General features: G+C 34.2%; 1 protein-coding gene across 1 annotated transcript; it reads left to right on the forward strand.

Annotated features, from left to right (window-relative positions):
- Window positions 1–2,756: 2,756 nt before the first annotated feature.
- LOC128992158 (zinc finger protein Xfin-like) lies at window positions 2,757–26,895 on the forward strand. The gene is made up of 6 exons (XM_054415599.1): window positions 2,757–3,147; window positions 9,948–10,008; window positions 12,200–12,461; window positions 13,091–13,237; window positions 15,634–16,510; window positions 21,359–26,895. Exons 2-6 carry the CDS (start codon window positions 9,962–9,964, stop codon window positions 24,640–24,642), a joined length of 4,617 nt encoding a protein of 1,538 aa, XP_054271574.1. The 5' UTR covers window positions 2,757–3,147; window positions 9,948–9,961; the 3' UTR covers window positions 24,643–26,895.
- The last annotated feature ends 586 nt before the right edge of the window (window positions 26,896–27,481 follow it).

Consider the following 27,481-nt stretch of genomic DNA (forward strand, 5'->3'; position numbering starts at 1 on the left):
ACTCATTTTTTCAAATGGCAACCCCTGTTGAGTGACCCCTCCTTTTGAAGGATTTGTCTAAAGAAACACAATGAAGCAAACCCGAAGCGGATATCTCACCCCTAGCCAAAATGGCAGGTATTCCAAAATTTGATTTACTGTATGTGAAAAAGCACCAATTTCACAAATAATGGAAGGAACTCTGTATTTTTTAAACTGAAATAGATAGAAATATTCTGTTTATGGAATTGATTGTTAACATAGATTAATTGGTTACATCAACAATATTTTTTCAACCCCTTTAACAGGGTAGGGGGTGTGAGTGACTTATTTTTTTCAAATAACAACCCCTATTGAGTGACCCCCCATTTTGAAGGGTTTGTTAAAAGAAAAACGATGACGCAAACCCGAGGTAGATATTTCACCTCTAGCCTAAATGGCGGGTATTCCAAAATTTAATTTTTGTAAAAAAACACCCATATTGGAATGTCCACCATTTTGGCTAGGGGTGAGATATTCACCTTGAATTTAAGTCATTGTATTTCTTTTGACAAACCCTTTAAAAAGGGGTCACTCAATAGGGGTTGCTATTTGAAAAAATAAGTCACCCACTACCCTGTTACGGGGGAGGGGGGGGGGGGGGTAAAAAATATTTTTGATGTAAAAAATTGCAGAACATTTTGTTAACAGTTTATTGCCACAAACAGAATATTTCTATCTATTTCGGTTTAAACTTTAAAAAATACAGATTTGTTTCAATACTTAATTTACACACTGTATGTGTAATACTATAGTATTCCGTAAATTTAAAGAAGCAAATTTTATCAAACAGTATCCTCCCCCATTGCAAACGCATTAATCTGAAGAAACAGTGTTAAATAACAATTCATATACTTTTCAAGCCATTAAAAAGTAAACTAGTCGGCATGAGGGGATCCTTGAAAATGGACTCATAGAAATAAATGTATAAGGGGGAATGCAAAAGCCTAATGGAATTGCCTTTTCAAAATTACCGTTCGCAAGTGCGCTATATCAAGCTTTAAAATGACACGACTCCTTTCAATCAAATAAGGTCCATAGACTAAGAAAACCAGTTACTATTGTCTATGGTTTTAAGTACCATAGATATAGATAAACCATAGTCTATGTTTTATCTATGTAAGTACCTAGAACAGCTAAAAAGGGATGTTACAGGGGAAAATGTTTTTTCCTTCCACCATCGGGAAAAACCTAATACAGTCAGCGATGTGTTTATATAGTTGAATACAGGATGTATCAAGTAAATAAAAGATGGATTACAACTGCGATAAATGTGTTCTTTGTTTTGACAGTTTTAAACACTGAACAAGAAAAGAAAACAGTTTTGTATGGACATGGAATAATTATTACATTGGGTAAATAAAAGTAAAACTAAGCTGATTAAAAGTCATTAACAATGCAAAGTAGGAGCAAAATAATGTACAGTGCAAAGCTTAGGAGATAATACGGGAGTATGTTTTATCTATGATAATACAAAGTGAATTACTAGAATAACATATATGGTTTTCTAATAACATTTTCTTTTACATAATAGTATAGTCTATACTAGGTGGCCGTGACATTAGCTTACACCTATAAAATTAATAACAAACCAAAATTAATTGTGGTTTTCTTTTCACTACCAACCAGAAAGCCATAAAACGTTTACATAAAGTCCATAAATTTGGATTTTAAAATTGTTGGCGGATGCGTAACTATTTTATACAACAGAAGTAAAGATCAGCATGTTTCTATTTCGTGTCCTGCCATTGCAAAGCATGGGTACAAAACAAAACAGCTATTGTAGCACCGGCAACATTTAACTCCTGGCCAGTGGCCGTGGCCTGGTAGAATTGGCAACGTCACAAGTAGGGTTGTTAGTTTAAGTTTAGTGTCAGACGTCCCATAAGATAACATGGCAGACAGGTGACATATAAGCTTATATTAATTCTCACTTTATTGATTTAAATTTCAATTTATGAACATAAATTTATTATAATATTGATAATAAAACATAGAATTGAAAACTAAACAATATGAATTGAAAATCTATATTAGCATATTATAGTGGAGTCATTATTTTCATAGTCCAATAACCAAGCTGTCGTAAATACATAAATACCATGCTCCTTTCAAACAAAACAGCTTTTACAACCCTACTTGCGATGTTGCCACATCGAAGGCCGTGGCCTGGAGTTTAGTTGATAAAGATAAACAAACTAGATTTTTGTGCAAGAATGTATAACAAGCAGACATCGCTCATATAAGAGTATAAGATACGTATAGCGAAATATCGTCAACCTCATAAGATGTCAAAATAGATATTTTCAAGCCCCACGGCTACGGGCAAGTAAATTTTAGACTAGACGCTAATAGTTTTATACGCTGTGGGGCTATGAGCTATGTTTATGGAATGGGGCTTCATGGACATATTTCTCTGCTGCACTTGTATGCCGCGATGTCTTCATTAAAAAAGTCAACATAGAATAAACAATTGTAGCATCTGTGATCTGTCTGTATGTAATTTGATAACGGAACGGTCAAAAGGGGAAAAGTGAAAGTGTGGCGAAGTGTAATGTAAAGGTGAAGGAAGAAGGAAAGAAAGGAACTAGGAAGTAGGAAGGGAAGGTGGTACAGTAAACGCATCAACGCATGTAAAGTGCAATCAAACGGGTGTTGCGATTGCAATAGTCGCCGATTGCGAGACTACGATTACGGTACGGGGATCGTGAATGAAGGCGATGATTGTTGAAGCGAATGGCTATGGCATCGGCATGGGACTTTTGTTTTTGTTGACTCGTTGTTGAGCTGCTGAAGAGCAAGAGAGAGTGCGCGTTATTGTAAAATACAGGCGTCCGTCCACACTTCCAAAAAGTTAACCTCAAAATTGGATTTGAATCATTCAACTAGTCCTACCGGATTGTTTACGCAACGTCTATCGCCTTGGGAAATGTACTCATAAAAATTTGTCATTGATTGAGTTACGATTTATACAGTTAATAGGCCTAAGTAATTGATTCTAGCTAGGCCTATGTAGCCTAATATCGCTTTACATTGGTGCTATTTCTAGCCAGTCTCTGATATAAGGAATCATAAAAGTATGCTGAATATGTGTTTAACATTGAAGGAAAAAACTTGCTTCTAACCTAGGTAGGCCTAGGCTACTAAGTATAACCTAACCTCACAGTTTGATTGATGGCTAGGTTTGAGTTAGGCTTATGCTATAACTCAGGCATAAACTTAGGGCCTAGGTTGGGTAGCCATCCGTATCTGTTGTCAAAAACAACACAATAAAAATATCGATCGATAAACTTAAGTATATCGATTATTTAATTCGATATAAGCTAACTTAACCCTAGCAGTGGCCAATGGTCCTGGCGGGACCATTTCACCGTGCACCCTTAGAATGGCCATGGTCCCGCCGGGACCATTTATGTCCAAACATTTTTTAATGCTAAAAACTAATTGATAATTATCTTTAAAGTGGATAGTTCATATAGGCTACCATTCGAAAGATGACATTCTAAACTTTCATTTTATTATATAAATGAACCTTCTAGCGTCAATATGTCAACGTAATTGCAATTTAAATTTGAATGAAAATTTCTGCGCGAATCTACTTCTACTTGTAGTGTTGCGTAACCGCTAAACACATAAAGTTTAGAAAATCATAGCGAGGTTAGTTTTTTCCCTATATCGATGCGAGTTATACCACTAGATAGCAGTAGAGTTGCTGAATATTTTGGCATAGATTATTTTATCAATACATTGATAGCAAAGAACAGATGATTTTTAGAAAACACGTAATTTTACAAAAACTAACAAATGGCCAATGGTCCCGCCAGGACCATTTCTAAAGTCGAAATATATATATAATGGAATATTTATAACTATTCAAATATAATATCCGTTTGTAGTGTAGGAAACGTAGAATAATTTAGTGTTGAGAAATGGCAGCCCTGATCACTGTATAATTTCTGTGTTCTATCAGCAACAAAAGAAAATTGCCATCTGACCAAGTTACTCTGTTTGTTTTGTGCGGATCAGCTGACTTACGTTTTGAAAGTAAATATTGTTCGGCGAATATCTTGGGAATCATTCTAATTTCGGATTTTGTAGTTATGTAGTGTTTTTTTTTTGTAATTTTTTTGTGTTTTAGGACTAACAGTAATCTTTATGCATGAATATAAGCCTACTGGAAAGTCTAATATCTGAATTTCTTTTTACATAAACGGCAAATCTTTAGTTTTTTTGTATCATAAACGAGTAGGCCTAATCAAAAATTTTTTACTGCCTACAATGTGACATATTTGTATTTCTTAGTTTATAACTTACAAGAATATGTGTACTATATTACTATCACTAATTACCTTACATGAGCTATCTCCGAATTAGGTCTACTAATTATTCGTCTTACGTGACAAACCTTGCGATTTTTCGTATTTTCTTACATAACACATGGGTCAATCCATTTCAAATCATCCAGCAAAAAAAGAAAATGACACCCATGTTCTCAGATTCTAATGATTTTTTTTTTCATGTGTTCCTTTTGCTATTCTAATTATGAATACCAAATTTCATTTTGATATCTTGAATACTTTTTTAGTTATGAATTTTCAAAAATTGCTAAAAAAGAGCGTTTTCCCGTTTCCGCCGATTATTGGGAGTACGAAATTGTTTTTGTAAAAAAATCATTACTCAGTCAGTATTTATCATATCACAATGGGACTTTCACTAAAATGTTCAGAAAATCTTGTAGAATTAAGGAAAAATATGTTTATGGGGGTGGTCATTTTATGTTCCAGTCAGTAATCCATCCAACTTTAATTTTGGTCTAATCTTTGGCAAAAAACACGAAATTTTGAAAAATTTATGAAAATTATAGGCACTATGTAAACCAAAGGTATTTTATCATATTTATATTCCTAAGGACATATACTAACAGGTTCTTAAAGAAAAACACTGGGATTTTCACTGCTTTTTAATTTATAACTCATTAAACAGAAAAATATAATTTTCATAAAAAAGGCAGAGTGCCGACAGTTAAACCTGTACTAAGAATCAATAGCTACTTGAGAAAGTGTTATTAAAAAAATTATCAAGACCCATTTATAATAAAGTAGAATTATAATTTTGAAAGGCAATAAAACTGAAGTTTAAAAGCACTGACCCAAATTGGTAGCCCTACAATGTCAAGCTTAGTACAAAAAAGACACTTGAAAAATATGTACAGTATTAAGAAAATATGAAAACTTCTTACCACTAATCCTTAATGAATACAATTTTTGGAGATACTCAATCTGCTTTTTACATGAAGCACTTAATTTTATACTTGGTTTTTTGTCAACATGTTTTGGCACTGTTTTTCAATTAAATCCATTTCTTTTTTCGGGAAATAATACATTTAGTCAGGTTGGGTAGCAGGAAAACATTTCAGTTCTGGCAGAGAGGCTGCAATTGTAGGTGGTTATAGTATACAAGTTTCTGAACTTAAAACCACCCAGACCCCAATTTTTAAGGACCTCGGTCGTCCGTAATGACGTCATCAAAATGGCGGCCGTAAGAGGATGCTGGGTCCCCATGAATTGGCTATAACGACCGAATGCCTTAACCGATTTTCATGAAATTTGGCACACAAGTGCTTGAATACATTATCTCGGCCTGGGTTGAAAATGGTCAAGTTTCATCAAGTCATTTCAAAATGGCGGCTGTTCAAAACTAAAAAAAATATGAGGAAAATAATTGTGAATTGTTTTATACAGGGTGAGTTTTAAATTAAATGAGTTCCCCCCTCCCTACTTTTTTATACATTTCTTAAGATATCAACTCCGAACCACGTCAGAAATTGTATAGTAGCAAGTGCTTCATTTTGACTGGGTTTAAATTTTTGGCCGCCATTTTGGATCCGCCATATTGGATACGAAGTTATTTTTTCAAATGTAAAGGTAGGGTTGTGACCCACCGTTTCAAACAAGACTTTTACGCTGAATACGATGCTGCAATTCGTTTAAAAAAATGTTGATCCACTCTAAAATAATGAGAAATTTTTATAAATTTATTTTTAGTCCATTATTACATTGTGCATTTACAAACTAAGGTCATAATCTCAAAATAGTGCTAGATAAAGATAAGTGGACACCACCATTCATTGTTGACCTATTTTCACTCGGTTATGACGGATGTATTTTTTTCAGCCGCCATCTTGGATCCACCATTTAGAAATGTGATCAATTATTTTATAAGTTTTTTGTTATCAAGCTTTCTTGATAAAATATAACAATTATTTTGATTTAAAAAGTCAATATTTCAAAAACCAAATATGACAATGAAAAACGGATTGCGGTATTGAATTCAGCATAAAAAAGTAGTTTAAAATGATGGGTCACAACACCACCTTCATATTTAAAATAATTAATTTAAAATAATAATAAGGTCTGGGCGGTTTTAGATTCAGAAACTCGTATACTATAACCACCTAAAATTGCAGCCTCTCTGCCAGAACTGAATAGTTTCCTGCTACCCAACCATGTATTATTTCCCGAAAAAAGAAATGGATTTAATTGAAAAACAGTGCCAAAACATGTTGACAAAAAACCAAGTACAAAATTAAGTGCTTCATGTAAAAAGCAGATTGAGTATCTCCAAAAATTGTATCCATTAAGGATTAGTGGTAAGAAGTTTTCATATTTTCTTAATACTGTACATATTTTTTCAAGCGTCTTTTTTGTACTAAGCTTGACATTGTAGGCCTACCAATTTGGGTCAGTGCTTTTAAACTTCAGTTTTATTGCCTTTCAAAATTATAATTCTACTTTATTATAAATGGGTCTTGATAATTTTTTTAATAACACTTTCTGAAGTAGCTATTGATTCTTAGTACAGGTTTAACTGTCCGCACTCTGCCTTTTTTATGAAAATTTTATTTTTCTGTTTATTGAGGTACAAACTAAAAGGCAGTGAAAATCCCAGTGTTTTTCTTTAAGAACCTGTTAGTATATGTCCTTAGGAATATAAATATGATAAAATACCTTTGGTTTACATAGTGCCTATAATTTTCATCAATTTTTAAAAATTTCGTGTTTTTTGCTAAAGATTAGACCAAAATTAAAGTTGGATGGATTACTGACTGGAACATAAAATGACCACCCCCATAAACATATTTTTCCTTAATTCTACAAGATTTTCTGAACATTTTAGTGAAAGTCCCATTGTGATATGATAAATACTGACTGAGTAATGATTTTTTTACAAAAACAATTTCGTACTCCCAATAATCGGCGGAAACGAGAAAACGCTCTTTTTTAGCAATTTTTGAAAATTCATAACTAAAAAAGTATTCAAGATATCAAAATGAAATTTGGTATTCATAATTAGAATAGCAAAAGGAACACATGAAAAAAAAAATCATTAGAATCTGAGAACATGGGTGTCATGCCCTGGATGACTTGATATGGATTGACCCACATGTAAATAAAAATATTTTCCCCATGTGTTATACATTTCTATAAAGAGAATTGAATGTACTATAACATTTTTATAATATGTTTGGCCTACAAAAATCTGTACAAAATTTTTTTACAAAAATGTCTTTGAATTTTTTTCTATGTAAACTGTAAATTTTTAGTTTTTTGTATCATAAACGGGTAATCAAAATTTTTTTACTGCCTACAATGTGATATATTTGTATTCCTTACGGTAGTTTATAACCTACAAGAATATGTGTACTATATTATTATCACTAATTACCTTACATGAGTTATCTCCGAGTTACTAATAATTCGTCTTATGCCACAAAATTTGAATTTTCTTCATTTTCTTACATAGGTAACATTTGTAAAAAAAATATTTCCCCCATGTGTTATACATTTCTATGTAGGGAATTGAATTTACTACAAAATGTATATAATGGTTTTGGTCTGAAAATTATACTGTAGTAATAACAAGACTTTACTTTTGAAATTTCAATCAGAATTTTTGAATTTTTTATGATTTTTTTTATTTTTCAAAAAAGTTACCAACTCAGATTCAATTTTTATTTATATATTCAGATTCTCCTGCTTTTTCTGAATAAAATGAATATAAACATTGATAGGTTGAGTCCATATTTGTAATTTTGACAGATTTTTAAAAAAGGTCTGCAAAATCGCCAAAATGGGTTGGCCATTCCCCACTTCTAACATTGGCCACTGCTAGGGTTAAGTTACTCTTTGGTTGGTTAGGTTAACGTAACTAACCAAACGATATATCGAATCGTTGCGTTTTAGTTTAGGCCTGTACGTCCTACATTTACTAACTTACTTATAGGCTACATTATACTATGACCACAAACTAGGCCTACCAGCTGATTATGAAATTAGGCCTACTAAACTGTTCTAAACTAAACCTAGCCTTAACCAAACTGCAAATGTGAGTTAAATGTAGGACATAAGTGCATCCTCTTATAATGAAACAACCAAATAACAAATATTGATTGATATGTTAATTTGGTTAATTTTGTCAACAGATACGGAAGTCAACCCCCTATATGTTTACTATAAATTAAGTGTAACTTAGGCTACCCTACTGATAACAGAGTTGGTTTAGCCCACATATAACTTAGACTTTTTAAATCCTAAAGGAGAAGTTAACTTAACTAGGGTAACTTAAGTCAAGGTTCATTTGGACTACTCTCGCCTCAGTAATGCCAATTCAAGCCTAAGTTATGTTAACTTTTAGGCCTAAAACTTACTAAACATTGGCTTCTAAGACGTTGGTTTATACCTTACTTAACAGCTTGGGCAAAAGTTAAAACAACGGCTTAGGTTAAGATGTTGGTAATTTTTCCGTAGCCTTATGTCCACATAGGGTAAAAATGTAATTTAGGATAGGCCTAGATGTCTTAGTACCGGTAGCCTACTTTAAGTTTTTTTCACTGCTGAATCCAAAAATACAATGAATGTTTTTTGGAGAGATCCCTAAGTGGCCTTACATTTAAATAATTAATATCAAGCCAAATATTAAATAATTAATAAAATCGCTGAGTCATCCCACACGTTCTACAAATTTACTTTTACTATTAGGTTAGCAAATTTAATAAGCACCGTAAGGAATTTGAAATGTGATTTGACACTAGTCAAAATGAGACAGCATCTTTTGTTTTATTAGGCCTACGAAAACATTTGATCCAAATTGGACTCCTCAACATGTTATTTCAAATTCAAGGATATTTACTTTGTGACACGCAACATAAATCAACGAATAATCATTTAAACATGTAGCCCTACAACACACAACCCGAATAACGGCACTGACTGAGACCACTTGAGAATGCCATATTTTGGCAAAACATATATATATATATATATATATATATATATATATATATATATAGCCTATAGTGGACTTCAAACACTATAGGCCTACTGTATTTGAACTGCAAGACGAGGTATTTAATAGTTTAGTCTAGGCCTATACTACGCAGTTCAGGGGCTACAAAATGAAATTTAATTAGGCCTATATTCTGTCAAAAACGCAGGTTTCACACAAACAAAGATGGCCGCAAAAAGAAATTCTGATGGGAAAAATTTTTTTTAATACTTGCATGGCATTTCTATTTATCAATATCTTAAACCATAAATATCATATATATTTATCTACAGTATCGAGTTAACTTTTTATGAAAGTTTAGCCAAAATTAAAAATGTTGAGCAACAAAAAATTTGTTTATTGTATGAATCATAATGGATTGACCCATTAACTTAGAGATTGTAGCAATATAGCCTAGTATAATGACTAATGTTTGATTTCAATTTCCTGCAAAGTAATATCTATCAAATTGACCTCATGGATGTTCTATGGGGTTCTGATCCACGGGGTTATACACCTATAACATGAGTGTAGAATCTAAGTTATTTTTTTTTAACTGTGATAACTGTATTATAAATAAATTAGCCATGCTATTTAATTTTCAGACTTGAAGTTAACTATGAATGGAGAAAAAGAAATAATAAATTTGGCAGAAGATACGGACAGGCAAGTTTTTTTTAAGATAGAATATAAGATTCTAGCAATGATTCTAGGCATTTTAGAGTGTGTATTTTACTATTTATTGTTATTACTGATATTTATTCAGTGTTAATTGCTATTTTTGAAACCTACTTTTCAAATTTTACCTACGCTGAATATAAATATTTAGTCGAACAGAAATATGATGTAGCCAAAATCTCTTATCAATCTGTAGGCCTATAGACACATTTTACTTGTTTTTTTTATCTTAGTTTTGATTTCATAGATTATAATAATAGAAACTTGGTTTGACCTTTGGACTAACTTGGATTGAAACAAACATTGCTGAACAATTTATAATCCATAGAGTGGAATACAGTAGACTCTAAGTAATCCGGCAGATATAGGTCCGTTATACCGGCGAATTAGTGAGAATGCCGGATTACTGGAATGTTATCAATAAGAACACTTAAAATGCACTTAAAACACGTCCACGAAGATCGCTCAATTGGAAACTGCTATTGCCGCGATCGGGCATGACGACAATGACGTTTCCGTAATCGTTAGAGACGATAATGTCTACACGGCTGCGGGAGATTATAAGAATTTTGCCGCTATCGTGCAAGACGACAGTGACGTTTCTGTGACCTCAGGAGGCGATGATAATGTCTAAACGACCATGGGAGATGTTAAGGATTTTGCCGGGATAGCGCAAGACAACGATGACGTTTCCGTTACCGCGGGAATGAATAATGATGTTTACACAGCCACTGCAGTTGATCAGATTTTTGCCGCGATCGGGGAAGACCAACGATGTAAAAACTACTGGATTGCGCTCTCAGTAGTACTGCGGGCGCTGTTTTCGGTCTAGCTCCTCCCACCATCTACTGGCAGTAGCCGACGCAGCCCATACACTCACCATTGTAAAACGCACTGCTGCTCTGTTTAAATATGTAGATATAAAATATTGCTAATGCATGCCAAACACTTTTTACTATTAAAAACGTTATGTCTTCTTCTTTTCTTGCAGAAAATAACACATTTGAACTCTTAAAAACGCTACTACATTTGTCCAGTTTTTACCGCAAATCTATGCTTGACATTAACGTGATAGGCATACTTTTTTATGACCTATTTTGTAAGATACATTGTCATTAAACATTGAAAGAAAAAAATATCGCGTTTACGTCAAACATAACGTTACCACTGCGGCAATAACTTAGCAAAATTATTCTAAATGTTTATGTACTATTTTTTCGATTAATAAAATAGAATTTCAATTACAAATATTGTACTTTCTATTTCTCCTTTGTAATCACTTATTATTTTACCATGTACAAATTGGAACTAGCAATATCAGTTGTCTAAAAACATCTACAAAACGGGTTTAGTGAATTTGTAGTTTTAAAGAATTCAGATGGGCTATTTTCTGCAAGAAACAAAACAGACATAAAAGGTTTAACTAGTAAAAAGAGTTTGACAAGCGTTTGCAATATTTTATCCCTATAAATTTCAACAGAGCAGCAAATAAAAAGTGTGTTTTTTAATGGTGAATGTATGGGCTGCGTCGGCTTCTGCCAGTAGATGGTGGGGGAAGCTCGACCGCGCGGCCAACACTGAGCCAGCGATCCATGAGTTGTTTATATCGTTGGAGAAGACAACGACCATGTCTGATTTTCATGATGTTGCCTTGATCGCTGAAGACCTCACGCGTCAAAAGACTCCAGATTACCGGAGTGGCGCAGTGCAAGATTAGAGATAGCCTACTGTACCTGTTTTTTGGAAAAAAAGTTAAATAAGTTAGAAACTAATAATTAAAATAAAACCTTAAAAAAATCAAACTCATTTATTTAAATTTAAAAAAAATCTGCAAGATTAAAACTTGCTTTGGACGATTTTGTTTGTTTGTTAGAAGAATTCTTTTGCCAGTGATTATAGGTTTCAGATATCTAATTATTGATCTTTCACTTCACCTAATTACTGTAGTGGAATCATCATAGTGACAAAGTCTAAGTCTGTTGGCACCCGAATCAAAATATGGTAAAAAAATTATTTATTTTCTAAACACCTGTAAATCTGATTAAGATTGCTAAACTTTTTAAAATTAAATTATGATTATCGTCTTCAGTAACTATTAACAATAATCAAGTGTTAATAGAGATTAACATAACTAGAGAGTTATGTTTGTGTTTTAATTCTGTAATATTCTTTTCAACAGTGCCGCAGAGTCTGATGATGTTGAATACGTGGGAGTAAGCGTATCCAGAGTGCAGAGTTCTCGGAGAAGAGCCTCTACAAATTCCGACGTCTTGATCATCGAAGATGAAGAACCTGATGAGCCTCCCGTTCCTCAAGTGGCTTGCCACTTCTTCTTCCCTGCCGAAGAGAATGTGGCTGAAGACAGAGTGGAAGAAGCCATTTCTGATCCCCTAGCTCCTGTCCCAGAATGGGTGGACTGCTCCACACTCAACTCAGAACAGGTATATTCTGTGGAAAATATTGAAAAGAAAATTACCATCCGACATTTATTTTCTCAAGTCTATTAATGGCTTTGCCTCTCAGTAGTGTTTTATGACTAAGCTTAATTGTTTTTTTTCTGTGTCTATGTCATGTTGAATGATTTTTATTTTTCAAATTTGCTTCCATATTCCTTAGGATATGTTTATAAGATATTGCCGTATCTTGAGTACCTAACGAAAAGGTTAGATGAAAAATTATTTTTTCATTTAGTTAGCTCTAGTCAGAAAATAGTGCTGGCTAAAATAATCTGACTGCATTAGGAAGTTAAGACAAAGAGTGTTAGAGACAAAGAGTGTAAGAGGTTATACTCTTCAAGTTCAGCAGTAAAAATATATTTCATGTTTTAAAACTGTATTCAGGAGGCCTAATACAAATTTGAAATAAAAACTTCACCAATATTTTCAAAATTTGTTATATCATGAGGCCTTTTGCCAGCATAGCTGGTGAAAGGCCTCATGAAAATACAAATTTTGAAAATATTGGTGAAGTTTTTATTTCAAATTTATATTCACTCCAATATTACCAGTTCTTCTTGAAGATTGTATTCAGTAAGTTATTTTTTATATTTCAACATAAAATATATTTTCAGGAGCCTATGGAAGATGAGATAGAAGCTCCTAATGGCTTGGCTTTAACCAATGTCATTTCATTGGCCTATAATGACCCATTACTATCAGCTGGACATATAAAGACTGAACCACACGAAGAAGCTGATATTAAACCTTCGTTGCAAGAGGTATAGCAAGCAAACAGCATTAAGTGGTTATAGTTAGTCCAACCCCGATATAACAAATCTTGAGAGACCAAACCAAATATTTGATACATCCAATGCCCATGGTCTCCCTTGGAGAACAATTGAAAACTACAAAGAATATTTCTATTTACTAGATATTTAAATTATATTGAATTTTAAATTATTAATTATCACTTTTCTGTTTGTACAAATATTTTTTGGCAATAAATCACTCTGCAGCAACTGTTTGAAACCATCCAAGATGGCTGCTAGCCTCCAAAGGACTCTTAGGAAAAGTATTGTTTTGTCATACTGTAGTTTTTAGTTTTGAGTTTTTGGTTAGGAAAAAAATCATTGTAGCATCTTCCACAGCCATAAAACAAATAGTTGTAGTGTTTGGTGATTTATTATGCCACCAAACGTACTGGGCCAATAACAAGGAAACCACAAAGATAAGGAAGCAAGCCACGGATGATAACAGTGCATCAATGTCTGGCCTACTCAACCTTCCAAAATGTCAACATAATGAAATTAACATGGGTATGCAACTGAGCAAATTTGAACCAAAAGATGAATTAAAGATAGTGTGAGATGCATTTTTTTAACTTTGTCACTAACTAAGACCAGCACCATCTTTAACCCTCCGAGTGTCCATAGTTTAGGCCTTAATGTCCACCTATTTTTGGCCCCTTTGCAAGGTTTTATTAAAACGGATCTGAGAAGCTTAAAACAATGTTAATTCTAATGTTCTATATACCATTTTGTTTGGAAAATCATGGGCTTCAATATTATATATAAAACATAAGGAACATTTTTTCAAAAAAAAATGTTTGGGTAAAAAAAAATATAATTTCAAAAATTTTCAAAAAAAAAATAAGTTCGCGCTCAATGAAATTGTATAAATTATAGGCCTATAAATATTTGAAAATAGCCACTTTGTTCTAAATTTAATGAGGATTACAAATATATAATCATATAGCGAGGTAAGTTATCAAATAAATAAGTTATGAGCGAAAAACGGATTTCAGTACATAGCGTTTAGCTAAGAATGCATAGCCTAACCATAGCTAGGAATCTGGCTGATAATTTACATCAATATCACTACCTACTTCTTCAGGATCATCAACCAGCACTTCAAAACCACTTAAATCTTCTTATAATGCACCACGTATATCACTACTTTTGATTTTTAACACTAAAACAATGATAAACGTAATAAAACACATCAGTCATCGGTCCGGGGGAACCTAGCTGTTTACAAATACACGCACGTCAGCTGTCTGCTACAATATTTTCGGAACTAAAATGAATAGCGCTTAGAGACAGACCTCTGGAGAAAGCTTAGAATATTACGGAAAGAACGATACCTAACTCGATCCAGTTCAATCCGATTCAGTCAGTCATAGAGCCTTCGCCGTAAACGATGTTTGTGCGTCTTAAACTCGACGCGTGACCCTACACAAAGTGTGTTGTGCGTCTTAAACTCGACGCGTGACCCTCGGAGGGTTAAGATGGAATAATTTAATAAAAGCCCAATGATTAAGACCAGTTTGGTTCAAGTTTAAGTTATCAAAAAACTCTTGTCTTTTCTCAGGATGGAACTGGCTACCTTCTGACAATCCCGGCCTGCATTCTAATGTCACCGGAGTTGTGCTGATAACTAATTTCAATTTGTTGTAAACTTTGCTGTGCAGTAACAAAGTAGTTAGTAACAAACCAACGTCTCTTTACAGCGAAAACCTGTGTTTCTTGAAATTATATCAAAGATATTTATTTTTTGTCATACTGCAGCAAAAATAGCCGCTTTTTTAATACATGCATTGCTAAAGGTAGCAATGAGGTCTAAAGTAGCGTTTTTATATTGACAAAAATTGTAGTTCATCACACGGGCAAAAGTGATGTATTTTTTCCGACCTCAGCTATGCTACGATCGTAAAACTTGAGCTCAGGTCGAACAGAGTCACTTTACGTCATGAAATATACTATTAGCATACTTTACTTTCAAATCTTTTAACTACAGACAATTTGCCAAGGTATTATAAATTGTATGTGGTTTTATTTAACACGTAATTAGCTTATTTAATGCTAGGTCGAGTCCCTGAAAATCCCTAAACCTCTTTAATTTTTAAAGGTGGGTGCTGTAGTTATCCTATATAACCACTGAGATATATCTGATACCATTCATGTGAAAGAGACGGGCACCTCCACAAATCACTGGAAAACTCCACTTGCTATTAATTTTCTATTATTGCTAGTTTGTTAGGTTGCTGATGTCAACTCTTTTTGGTGACTTTACTTTAATGAGTTATTTTAATTAGGCCTACAAGTTGATTTTATCATTATAAGCTAAAACTAATAAAATAGCGTACCAAGCAATAATATTTATTTTGTATTTTCAGCTTTCTGAAATGGTTCCTGCAAGACTTCCAGTAGAAAAGTATGGTTGTGGGGAGAGACAAAAAATACTCCCAGAAGAACAAATTAAAAAAGAATGTGTTAGCAACGATACTCCGAATAGTAAAATACTGGTTCAAAGAAATCCTCACGATTCTGTTTCAATACCTATAGATAAATTGATAAACAGAGTGAAGATTGGTCCTAAATCTGCAATGTTCAGAAAAGAAGAGAAGGAAGTGGAAAACAAAAATAAAAATGAACATACTATTCAAAATAAAAATTCAGAACCAAAGCTGGAAAGTAGAGCTAAGATTGATCTTAAATATTTAAATGAAAACAAAACTGTTGTCCAGGAAAATAAAAATTTAAAACAAAAATTGGAACAAAGAGTAAAGCTTGGTCCAAAATGTGCCAAGTTCAGACAACAAGTGGAAAAAATTGAAACCCAAAACATTGTCCAAGAAGATACAAGTTTAAAAACAACACCTTCAAATAGAACTCAACCTAGGAAAAAAGTTGGTCCTAAATGTGCCAAGTTCAGACAACAAGTGGAAAAAATGGAAAACCCAAATAAAATTGAAAACATTTTCCAAGAAGACAAAAGTTTAAAAACAACACATTCAAATAGAACTCAACTTTCAACAAAAGTTGGACCTAAATGTACCAAGTTCAGACAACAAGTGGAAAAAATGAAAAACCCAAATAAAACTGAAAACATTGTCCAAGAAGATAAAAGTTTAAAAACAACACCTTCAAATAGAACTCAACTTTGGACAAGACTTCCTGGACCTAAGTGTGCCAAGTTTAGGCAAACAACAGAGCCTCATATGAAAGATCAAATTGAAAAAAATCTCTTAAAAGACACTGGAAAAGATATTTGTAAGTTTATTTCAATCATATCACGTTATTTGTTACACATATTACATTACACCAACTAAATGGAGCTGGGTAACAATCAAAATGAAGGCGTCCATACACTCTCAATTAACCGAGGTTATTGGGACCGAGACTACCTCGGTTACCAAAAATCTCAAATACAGAGGTCTCTTATAGATTTTGAGGTTAGGCCCTTTCTACACGAGCGTGAAAACCGCGACGGGATTCCCGCGTGAACGCACCAAAATTTTGTGCAAACTACACGTGGCGGGATCCCCGTCCCGTAGACGTGGGATGGACACGGTGGAGCTCGATTTTATTGCTGGGGTTGTCAAACTCAAGCTATTGATTTGGAACAAATTATTCTATTTTTTTCTCACTATTTAGAAATATAGCTTACTTCTGTGTATACAAAATCGCTTATCTCTATCTTATCGCTTATCTCTATCTTATCGCTTATCTCTATCGCTTATATCTATAAAATTGCAATTTTAATTGTATAGAACATATACAGTTATTGTGGTATATTGTTGCTGGTATATTGTGATTTTTATATATTTAGTTTGGCATTACAAATGAATTTCTGTTGTAATTCATGTCAATTAAATTAAATGTACTTTTATGTCAAACACATTACTTAAGTTACTAGCTGAAGCTGACCAATTATTTTTACAGTTAAAAAAATACTTTTGACTAAAGGAATACAAAATTTATAACATCATGAAAAACTAATTTAATGCTACATTTAATGATTGAAAATTACATGGCACTATGTTGGAGCAACTTAACGCGAATGGACAATATCATGTCAAGTGATCTGCCGCGCGCGGTGATACCGCTACAAGTAGAATGGCTGGCGGGATTGACGCCGACATCGACGTCAACTCTGAGCTCCCGCCTACACACCAATTTTAACGCGATGGTGTCTGTCGAGCACGGGACGCCGTCGCGGAATTTTGTCGAGCGTTTCACGCTCGTGTAAAGGGTCTTAGGGAGTCTAGGAATATTAGGAAGTCAAATGCTTGTAAAATATATGTTTCAACAATAAATAGTTGATAAAAAATTAATAGCTTTAACAATATATTTTTAGTGAATAAATCATTATCAATTCGTGAGTTTTCATGCAAACTTTTTTCAAAGGTATTGAAAATAAGAATTATTCAACCCCCATAAAGAATTAAGAAATTAATTAATTAATTGATTAAGAATTATTAATTGCTCAACACTACTGGTCAAATAGTTTGAAAATTATTAATTACAGTATTATTAAATGATGCTTAGCCAACACTTTACAGTATTTAATAAAAACACATTGAAGTGGATCTTTCTAGTTTAAAACTGTTCAAAAATCACTTTTTCCTACAGTCACCCAACAAAGTGGGCCTTCTTACACTGATTATAGTACAGAAATCTGCCAATTGCTGCATTTACATTGGCACACACTTTTTACTTTGTCTCACAGTTTTTACTTTATCCTCACCAGTTCCAACTAAACAACACAAAACAGCGTGCTTTTATTAAGAACGTAATCCGTGTACGTATGGAAATAGTTTGGCAACACTTAAAGATACTACGACTACGATCAGCTGGTGCAGCATTTCCCATTTTGTTTAATGTTGGGATCTAACCCCCCAAAGCAGAACAACGAGCGACGCTGCGACATTGTCGCGGACACGAAACGCCGAGAAACGCGGGCCTGCGGACACATTTACGGAGTCATAACGACGATCGCGCCGTGGCCGCGATTATTGGACCGACGATCGCACCGTGACTGCGAGTCATAACGACGATCGGGCTGTGACCGCGGAGTCATAACGACGATCGCGCCGTGACCGCGAAGTCCTACCGACGATCACGCTGTGACCGCGAAGTCCTACCGACGATCACGCTGTGACCACGAGTCATACCGACGATCTTTGCCGTGACCGCGAGTCATACCGACGATCACGCCGTGACCGCGAGTCATACCGACGATCGCGCCGTGACCGCGGAGTCCTACCGACGATCGCGCCGTGACCGCGGAGTCCTACCGACGATCGCGCCGTTACCGCGGAGTCATACTGACGGTCTTGCCATGATGGCGAGTCATACCGACGATCACGACGTGACCGCGGAGTCCTACCGACGATCGCGCCGTGACCGCGAGTCATACCGACGATCGCGCCGTGACCGCGGAGTCCTACCGACGATCGCGCCGTGACCGCGAGTCATGACGACGATCGCACCGTGACCGTGGAGTCATACCGACGATAACCCCGTGACCGCGGAGTCATACCGACGATCGCGCCGTGACTGCGAGTCATGACGACGATCGCGCCGTGACCGTGAGTTCTACAGACGATCACCCCGTGACCCGCGAGTCACAAGTTTCTATAGGTACCTGTAAATTGTTACCCATTTTTTGGTTTTTATAGATCAGTGCCACAAATGGTAAAAATTGATTTCGTATGTCTTTTTTGGTAACTGCAATACAGTACTTTTTTTGATGCACAGAAAAAAAATCCTGTCCCATCCCGTCCCGAAAATCGGGAAGGAAATAAAAATCCCGTCCCGTCCCGAACTAAAATTTCAATCTTGTCCATCCCTAGTGTGTTTATATAAAGAAACTATAGTACATTTAAAGTTTTACTTCTGAAGACCTTGTTAACACTTGTTAAGGTATGTGTATATATATACGTATTTAAAAAAAAGTAAATTTAAATAACCTGATTATGCCTACCCCTTAATAGTTTTTTAGTTTTTTTGTTTTAAAAGTAGGATATACAAGTTATAGAAATTTACTTATTTTATTTAACTATATTACTAGTAGCCCTAAAGAGTGAATATATATATATACCGGTATATAAGTCATTATTTAGCTTTTTAGTTTTAGCGCTTGCGGACACATTTTGAGGTTTTCACAGGCCGTTGCAGACACGTAGGAACCATTCTGCTTTGGGGATCTAACCTAACTTAAAAACGTGTTATACAGTGTTTGAAAGACTAATTATTTATATGCTTTATAGTAACTTTAGGAAAAATATATATTGTGTAACGCGAGTGCAAACTGCCTTTGCTGCACTTGAGAAACTTACTTTGCCCACTAGTTACACAAATAACTATTTGTTTGATTAGGACCTTAGTTATACTTGACACAATCATGTTAATATCAAAACATCAGAATGATGGAGTCTGATGAAATATGGTTAACCAAACCCCAAACAGAAATGCACCTGCTATTGTTTACGACGATCCATCCAGCGACCAATGGTTGGGGGCTAAACCTAGTACTGTGTGATTTTCATTTTCTAGGTTATCAGAAATTACTTGCTACATTAAAACCTTGCTAACTTGACAGTTTGTGGACCCAGAGGTTGTCAAGTTATACCAAACATTGAAATGTTTAATGGGTTTAAGTTTTAATAAGTGAAAACATAAAAGACTTATTACAAATTAATTTATTACTTACATGAGCATTTTTATATATGAAGTAAACAATCTTTAAAGAAATGTAAATATTCAACAATTCAAACTTGAAAAGTCAAACACTATAGTGCAATAGTGCTGTTGAATGTCGAGTTGTATTTTTAAATTTGAGTTGTAAGAATTTTCGATTTGGTGAGGTTTTACTTTATTATACCACACAATTTTTTTCTAATGCTATTATAATCCTAAAAGTTAACTTGTCATTTTTTATATAAATAAAATTGTATTTGCTATATGTATAATTTGTCACATTATAAGTACCAGTAAGTCAGTTATAAAATTCTCAAAACAAATTAATATAAATTAACTATACAGTATATGCTATAAAATAATATTTGTATTTAATATTTGTTCTGTAAAGGGGGTTTTTAAGTAGGGCTGATTGAATCACTTTTAAATACTTCTGCATATGTGTCAACTGGCAATTGGGTAGACCTCTTTATCAAAGGCACACAAGCAAAAAATGTTATAAAGTCTCCAATAATAAACTGTTATAGTTGACAGTGGGACGCACATGAAATTACTTCTTTGTACACAAACAGCTAACACTAAATCTTGTACAATCTACAATGGAAAAATATAAGACAACTATTAAAAGTTCAACAATATGTAAAATACATTTCAGTAAATAGTAGCTCTCCCATAACGAACAATGATGTATTTTTCATTTTTCATTAGCTTATTATTTTAGTTAATGATGTTTTCATATTTTTCATCAGTACCATGAGCTTACTAAGGGGTACAAGAGCTTTAAATCTCCTTACATAGTGATAATCCAGCTCTTAATTATGAATGAATGAATGAATAAAGTGCTTTATTTTAACATAAACATTCCTCTCATAACATAAGCATACACTTAATTAAACAATGGTCTACGACCAGCTCTTAATTAATTAAGCTAACAAAAGATTGGCATCATGTAGTAAGAAGATCAGGTTTAGATCCGTTGCTTTTTAAAACGGAAAGTAAATAAAAGAAACGTCTAATAACACATATATTTACGCTTATATACTGTTAACTCAGAAGACGGTAAATATGTATAAAAGATGGTAAGTGGTGATCGATTTCGATTGGACATTCCAATGATTATCAGACCCAATAGGCGAATGTTTTTTAAAATCTTATAAAACATTGATTCCGTTGACGTAGATGGACAAAAAATAAAAATAAATATATCCTTGTCTTTCATAACAAACTTGACACAAATAAACAATTTGTAAAAGTTAGGTTTAATAATTTTTTTAAACGCCTCGTACAATTCCTTAATAACACCCCACTTCCATCCATTATCATCTTGGTTGCATACTGAAGTTCAGTGATTACATTCCTTTTACATGTATATAACAATTTCTCAGTGTTTGATAATTACTTATCTCTTTTTTTCAGTTTCTTCTATTAGACCAGCTATTGTAAGCATTGGCCCGAGGTTGCCTCTTCCTCAGTGTTTCCAAAAGAATCAAAAGAAGGAGCTATCACTGGATTCCCTGCAAGAGGGTGGAGAAGATAGAAAAGATGATACCATGGACAAAGACCATATTGTTCTGAAAATCTACACGTGTTTTAAATGTAACCATAAATGCACAGATCCCTTGTTTCACGAAGAACATTTGAACTATTGCGCTACCAAACGGCACAGCAAATCTTTAAATTTCTCCCTGCAACCATGTAAGAAAATTAATGGTTTTTATAGGTGTGGGATTTGTTTATTCAAATTCCAAAACCGGGAAAATTTATGTAATCACCTAAATCTACATGAAGTAAAAGGGTTTATTTGTCATATTTGCCAACTTAACTTTCTTACTCTGAATGAGCTAAGTCAACACACAGTATCAGCCCACAAACATCTGGAGAAAGTGTTCTCATGCAATATATGTGACTATTCTTCACAGGATCTTCATTATATCAAAGAACATATTACCAGGCATAATAATGATTATCATTTATACTGTCCTTCATGTAGAATGAATTGTGAAGATACAGAAGCTATTGAACAACACCGGAGAGAGTTTCACCACAAAAGGAACAGCATGAAAAATGGAGGAACAAAAGAAAATAAACAGGTTGAAAATAAAAGTGTAGCAAATTCTTTAAGAAGCAAAAAATCTGCATTAACCTCATCTGAAGAAGAAGAAGAGACGAACCAGGCTACTATTCCTTGTGATGCCAGAATTGTACTTCATGAAACACATTCTAGTACAAATTCAAGTGATACCATAGAAACTAAGACTGCTATAAAGAAGTTTGAAGAACAGATCATACAGAAAGATGGGAAATATTGTTGTAATGGTTGTGATTATACATTTATACATTTAAAAAATCTTCAGATACATAAGAAGTATCATCTTCAGCACAAGCCTTTCAGTTGCTGCAATAATTTGTTTGTGTCATTTTCTTATTTAGATTATTGTGAGCATATGAGGAAAACTCATGGAAAGTCATTACTTAAGTGTAGTTCTTGTCCACTTACCTCTTATTCCCCTTCTAATCTTGGAAGACACATGGTCAAGCATGTCAAAGACGACCTGTATTGCTTTGCCTGTAAAGTCAATTCAGAAGATTTTAGTGCCTTTGAATTGCACATATCCAAAGGTCACCGCCACAATTTTTCCAGAGCTAAATATTCCTGTAATGAATGTTCTTTTATCACTCATTTTAAATTAGTCTTTAAAAGGCATGTACAGAGACATTATAGAGACAGAAATCATTCCAATGATAATCAAAAGTATGACAAATCAGGTATAGAGCAGGAGGAAGTAAACAGCGTTGAAAGAAAAAAGGTTGAGAGAAGCTTTAGGATCAGTGTGGATAGTGGTGTTGACCAGTCTTGTGGTAAATTGAAGTCCGACGTGAACACAGACCTGACCTGGGAAGACACTGCAGCTTTGAAGGAACCTGTCAAGAACATGCATGATCATCATCAACTGGCGCAAAGAGAGAGTGATACAAGTATCAGGACTGAAGAGTTCAGGTGTCACAAATGCAATTTCAAATGTGCACAGTCTACTGATTTTGTCCAACATTTAAGAAGTAGTCATCCAAGACGAAAGTTTACATGTAATGTGTGCAAGACTGAGTTCAGATATTTAATACATTATCTGAAACATATGCAGAATCATGCTGCTTGTGCTGTTATTTATTTGTGCAATGAATGCAAGTTTTCAAGTAAAAAGCGTCTAATATTCGCAAAGCACATGAGAAGTCACACTTTTAAATGCTGTCCACTGTGTGACTACAAAACTAAGGAGTTTCATAGGTTAAAAAACCACCTTGAGAACATACATACAAATGAAAAAAATGAATATCCTTCACACTTGAATGATGACGTTCAGAATCTCATGAATCACCGTACTTCAGAAACCGAAATGAATCTCTCAAAAACTGATGATTCCACATTTACAAATAATTCAGAAATTGTTCACTCTTGCTGTTTTTGCTCTTTCAAAACCAACGAAATAGACAGTTTGAGGGGGCACATGGCAGTGCACTTCACCAATGATTCTGGTTCTTCCAAAAACAATGAAGAATCAAATAGCAAAGTTTCAAAGCCCAGTTTAACTTTGAAAGGATTAAAATCCAAATATTTGGCTACAAAAACAGCCAAGAACCGTCCGGTTGAGAGATCTATACAAGTTGGTGTGAATGGTCTCATTCCATTGTATTGTTGTACTCTTTGTGGAGACTTTAAAAGTAAATGTCGCAGAAGTGTTGCCTTTCACATTTTAAAGGTACACCGTAGACAAGGAGGGGTCAGAAATAATACAATCCGAAGGATTTTGGTGAAACCGTCAGTTACAGTTAAGACAAACCGTCCAAAAACTTCACAAAAACCAAAACAGGAAAGCAACGCAAGACCAACAGGGAATAATAATAAAGTTTTGCATGTTTCAAATCAAAGTGTAAGTGCTACAGATGGCCCTGTGCAGTCAGAGCAGATTGGAGCTTTAGACGCAGAAGTAATCATGCTTAAACCAAAAAAGAGTAAATCTGAACAATCAACATCAAATTTACCTATAAAGTGCAAATCCTGCGACCTAAAAAAACTATCCCATCCTGCCCAGAAGCAACATCTGAAATTCGGCCACTCAGGATTTTGGCAAAAACCATTTCCTTGCAAGATTTGTGCTTGTCGTTTTAAAACTAAGAAATCTTATGAACACCACCTGAAATGGAAACACGCAATAACGAAAGAAGCTCAAGAACACATCAAAACCTCATGTACCCCTCTAAGCAATAGTGGCAACTTTCTAAAACAAAACTCAGCTGGATTGAGAAAGTATTTCCCGAAAGTGATTGTTAAATGCTTACAGTGTAATATTGAAACATTCCCAGTGGCTGCTCAACGTCAGCATTTGAAAAATGGGCACGATGTATTTTGGGACAAGCCTTTTGGTTGTGATATTTGTAAAATGCGCTCTACGAACCAAGGGGGCCTATCGAGGCACAAATTAGTTCACACACAATTCACTAGTAAGAAGAAAGAGGAACTGGACAGCAAAGAAGAAGCGACTCTAAGAAAACATTCTAAATTAACTAAGAATACCAAAGTTAGTAAGGGAGGTGTCAACTCAGACGAGGAACAATACATGTGTGGTGAATGTGACTTTGCCACAGCAAGTGTCATTGAGTTTAGTACCCACATGTTCATCCATACAGGAATACCGGACGACTAGTCTGCAGCATCACCACTCTCAGTTTTGTGTTACCTTCAACTATTTATACATGGTGTCACAGAGAAGTAAGGTACAGAGGATTCTTATAAGATGACCCTGTGCTTATAGCTCACAGGACAATATACTTGTTGTGAGCAAAGGGAATTACTGTTACTTTGCAACAATAGTCAGGAAGTCTCCTTAGCTCTTCAGGGGTACAGTTTCGCAGAGAACCTGAGATATAAAATTGGATGATATATTACTATTAGTTCAATAGTTAGGCCTATATTGTATTGGATATAGTTTTCATGCAATTTGATTACCGATTGTATATTTTTCAAGACGTTTTAGTTTCTACACACTGTGCTGTGGCGGTTTGGTGAGTTTAGTTCAGTTTGGCTTAGCGTATGAAGGCAACAATTATAAAACAAAAGTTTATATTTAATGTGCAATATTTTGTTAAAGAGATAAATTTATAAAGACGTCAATTTGCATTGGTACCATCCTCTTTTTTCACTAGTTTGATAAACTAAACGAAACGAACCTATCCAAACCAACAGCAAATCGCTGTAAAAATGATCCGTTGTTACTCTACCAAAATATAGACCCATAAAAGAAAACCTACTGTATTTAAATTCACTATTTCATATCAATTTAACTATTTTCATTGATATTTTTATTAAACTACACATTTTTATGTGATAGTAGGCTTAGTTGATAGGTTATGTGTGTTAGGTAATAGGTTCTCTGTGGAAATACCCCCCTTTTTGGTAATAGGTTAATTTTTTCACTCGCTCGTTTTAGCAGTTCTCTGACAATGTAATAGTGGTTTATGCTACAATCATGTAAAGATAGTGTTAACGACACAAGTAGAAAATTTCAGGTACGACACTACGAGCCTTAAAAAAGTGGGGTGCCTTAAAAACTTCTACAAAGGTTGTTAACACTATTTACGCTAGTTGGGTACACTACTTTAGTTACGACCAGTTTTTAATTACTAATAATCACTATTCAACACTTCCAGGAGAGGTTATGTTTTCGTTTATAACCTCTCATTGCCATTGACATTGATGCAACGACTCATTGTAGGCCTACCAATTACTAATTGCACCTATCGTTAACAATTAAATTGGTAAACAGCTGATTAAGTTTGAAGCATTACAATTTACTTCTCTCTCAATCCTTAATCCTCATTGGTCTGTTACCCATGTTGTTAAGTAAAACTATGCTGTTATGTAAGTAAACAATGCTGTTATATGAAACTTTTTAATTCTAGGATCTGAACTGAAACGGCTAAGCCTACTTAAAAACGGCCGTAGGTAAAAAACTAACTGTATTATCAAGGTAGGCTACTATATTATTTTGCAATGCTCGCCATTAATAGGAAGATATATGACCAACCTTATTTCACTTGCTTGGTCCAATAGTTCAAACTAAATAAAAAAGTAATTATAGGCCTATCCTCAAAAATTTATTACCAAAGTACTATTTAATTTATGTTCTCTGTTAATGGAAGACATGATCGTTTGCTTGGTTAAACAGTTCAGATGACAATACTAAAATAATACGATATCCTTCAGTAATATATTTGGATAGGTGGTGCTCCCGTATTATGTTAAATAACGCCCACCTCTAGTGCAAGCGGCAAGCGCTGTGTGGACTTTCCTACCTCACAGAGCACAGGGTCTTCCTCCACCATGAGCGGTTTAGTACAAAACATGATGGCGGAGGGGTTAGGAGAATAGAGTAGGACACTGACATTATGTCTCTTCTGTAGCTTACTTCTCTGTGATTATCTGGGTGGCAGGTAAGATGTATGCAAGTTGTATGTTTACCTAAGTATTCAAGTAAAATTCACTAAATAAAATTGTATATACTATGTTTGAAATTGTATTTAACCTTTTTTACTATTTATTTATAAGTGGTTGGAATTCAGCATTCAATAAGTGTTTTTTTTTTGTTTTTTGGTTAATGACCTGCGTGCATTGTATATGCATGGTAAAATCTAAATTTAATTGATTTATTGCATTTTATTGACTACATTTACAACCTTCCATATTGTTTGATTGTTTTAAGCAACTGTAACTTGCGTATTGTTGAGAATTACTAATACTTTATAAAACCAGCCACATTGTATTTTATGCATTATTTTGAGTAATTATGAAATGTAAATAGTTTTATTTTTAATGGTATATACCTACTTGAAGAACTGATCTATCCATTATTTGCTGTTTGTATCCATTATTCAAATAACAAACTTTTGTACAAGGTTTTATTTCAAATATAAATAATGGTACACACGATCATGTTATCTTTGTTATTTTGTTACTACTGTTTCATTTACCTCTTTGCCCTTCGCCCTTACTAATTTGAAAGAGTGTGAGATTTATCGTTTTCCTAAAGTCACCTGACAAAGTTGGCTTCCTCTTACTGTTTATAGTACAGAAAGCTGCTTATTGTTGCATAATTATACTTTTCCTACAGTTACCTAACAATGTACATGTTCTCTCACTGATTTGAGAAAGCAAAGTGGCCAATTCGCTCATCAGTGAGACAATGTTAACATTGTCTAACTCTAATTACTTTGTCTCACTCCAGATTTGCAACGTGAAGGCATGAAATAGTGAGCGCGTAACATGCAGACAAGGTTGTATGCGCACGAAATACGTTGGTAGCACTGGCTGTATTCAGCTGTTGTACTGTTGTATCATTAAATGTAATATTAATATTAAAAGTTCACTTCTGTTTAAAAATATGTCACGTTTCTTTACCAATTTATTTGTTTTATGGTATAGGAAAAATATAATGTGCAACTCGAGTGCAAAGTGCAATTGCCTCAATCGAGAAACCATTCCTAGGT

Source organism: Macrosteles quadrilineatus, unplaced genomic scaffold (genome assembly GCF_028750875.1).
Source record: "Macrosteles quadrilineatus isolate MER2022 unplaced genomic scaffold, UCM_ALF_1.0 Scaffold_4__1_contigs__length_99947679, whole genome shotgun sequence".
In the NCBI taxonomy this organism is placed as follows: domain Eukaryota; kingdom Metazoa; phylum Arthropoda; class Insecta; order Hemiptera; family Cicadellidae; genus Macrosteles; species Macrosteles quadrilineatus.

Bases quoted from the DNA above. Each gene is read 5' to 3' on its own strand.
- LOC128992158 (XM_054415599.1), top strand. From the start codon at position 9,962: ATGAATGGAGAAAAAGAAATAATAAATTTGGCAGAAGATACGGACAG. The intron at 10,009-12,199 runs GCAAGTTTTTTT...TCTTTTCAACAG, and splicing joins TTGGCAGAAGATACGGACAG to TGCCGCAGAGTCTGATGATG. The intron at 16,511-21,358 runs GTAAGTTTATTT...TCTTTTTTTCAG, and splicing joins AGACACTGGAAAAGATATTT to TTTCTTCTATTAGACCAGCT.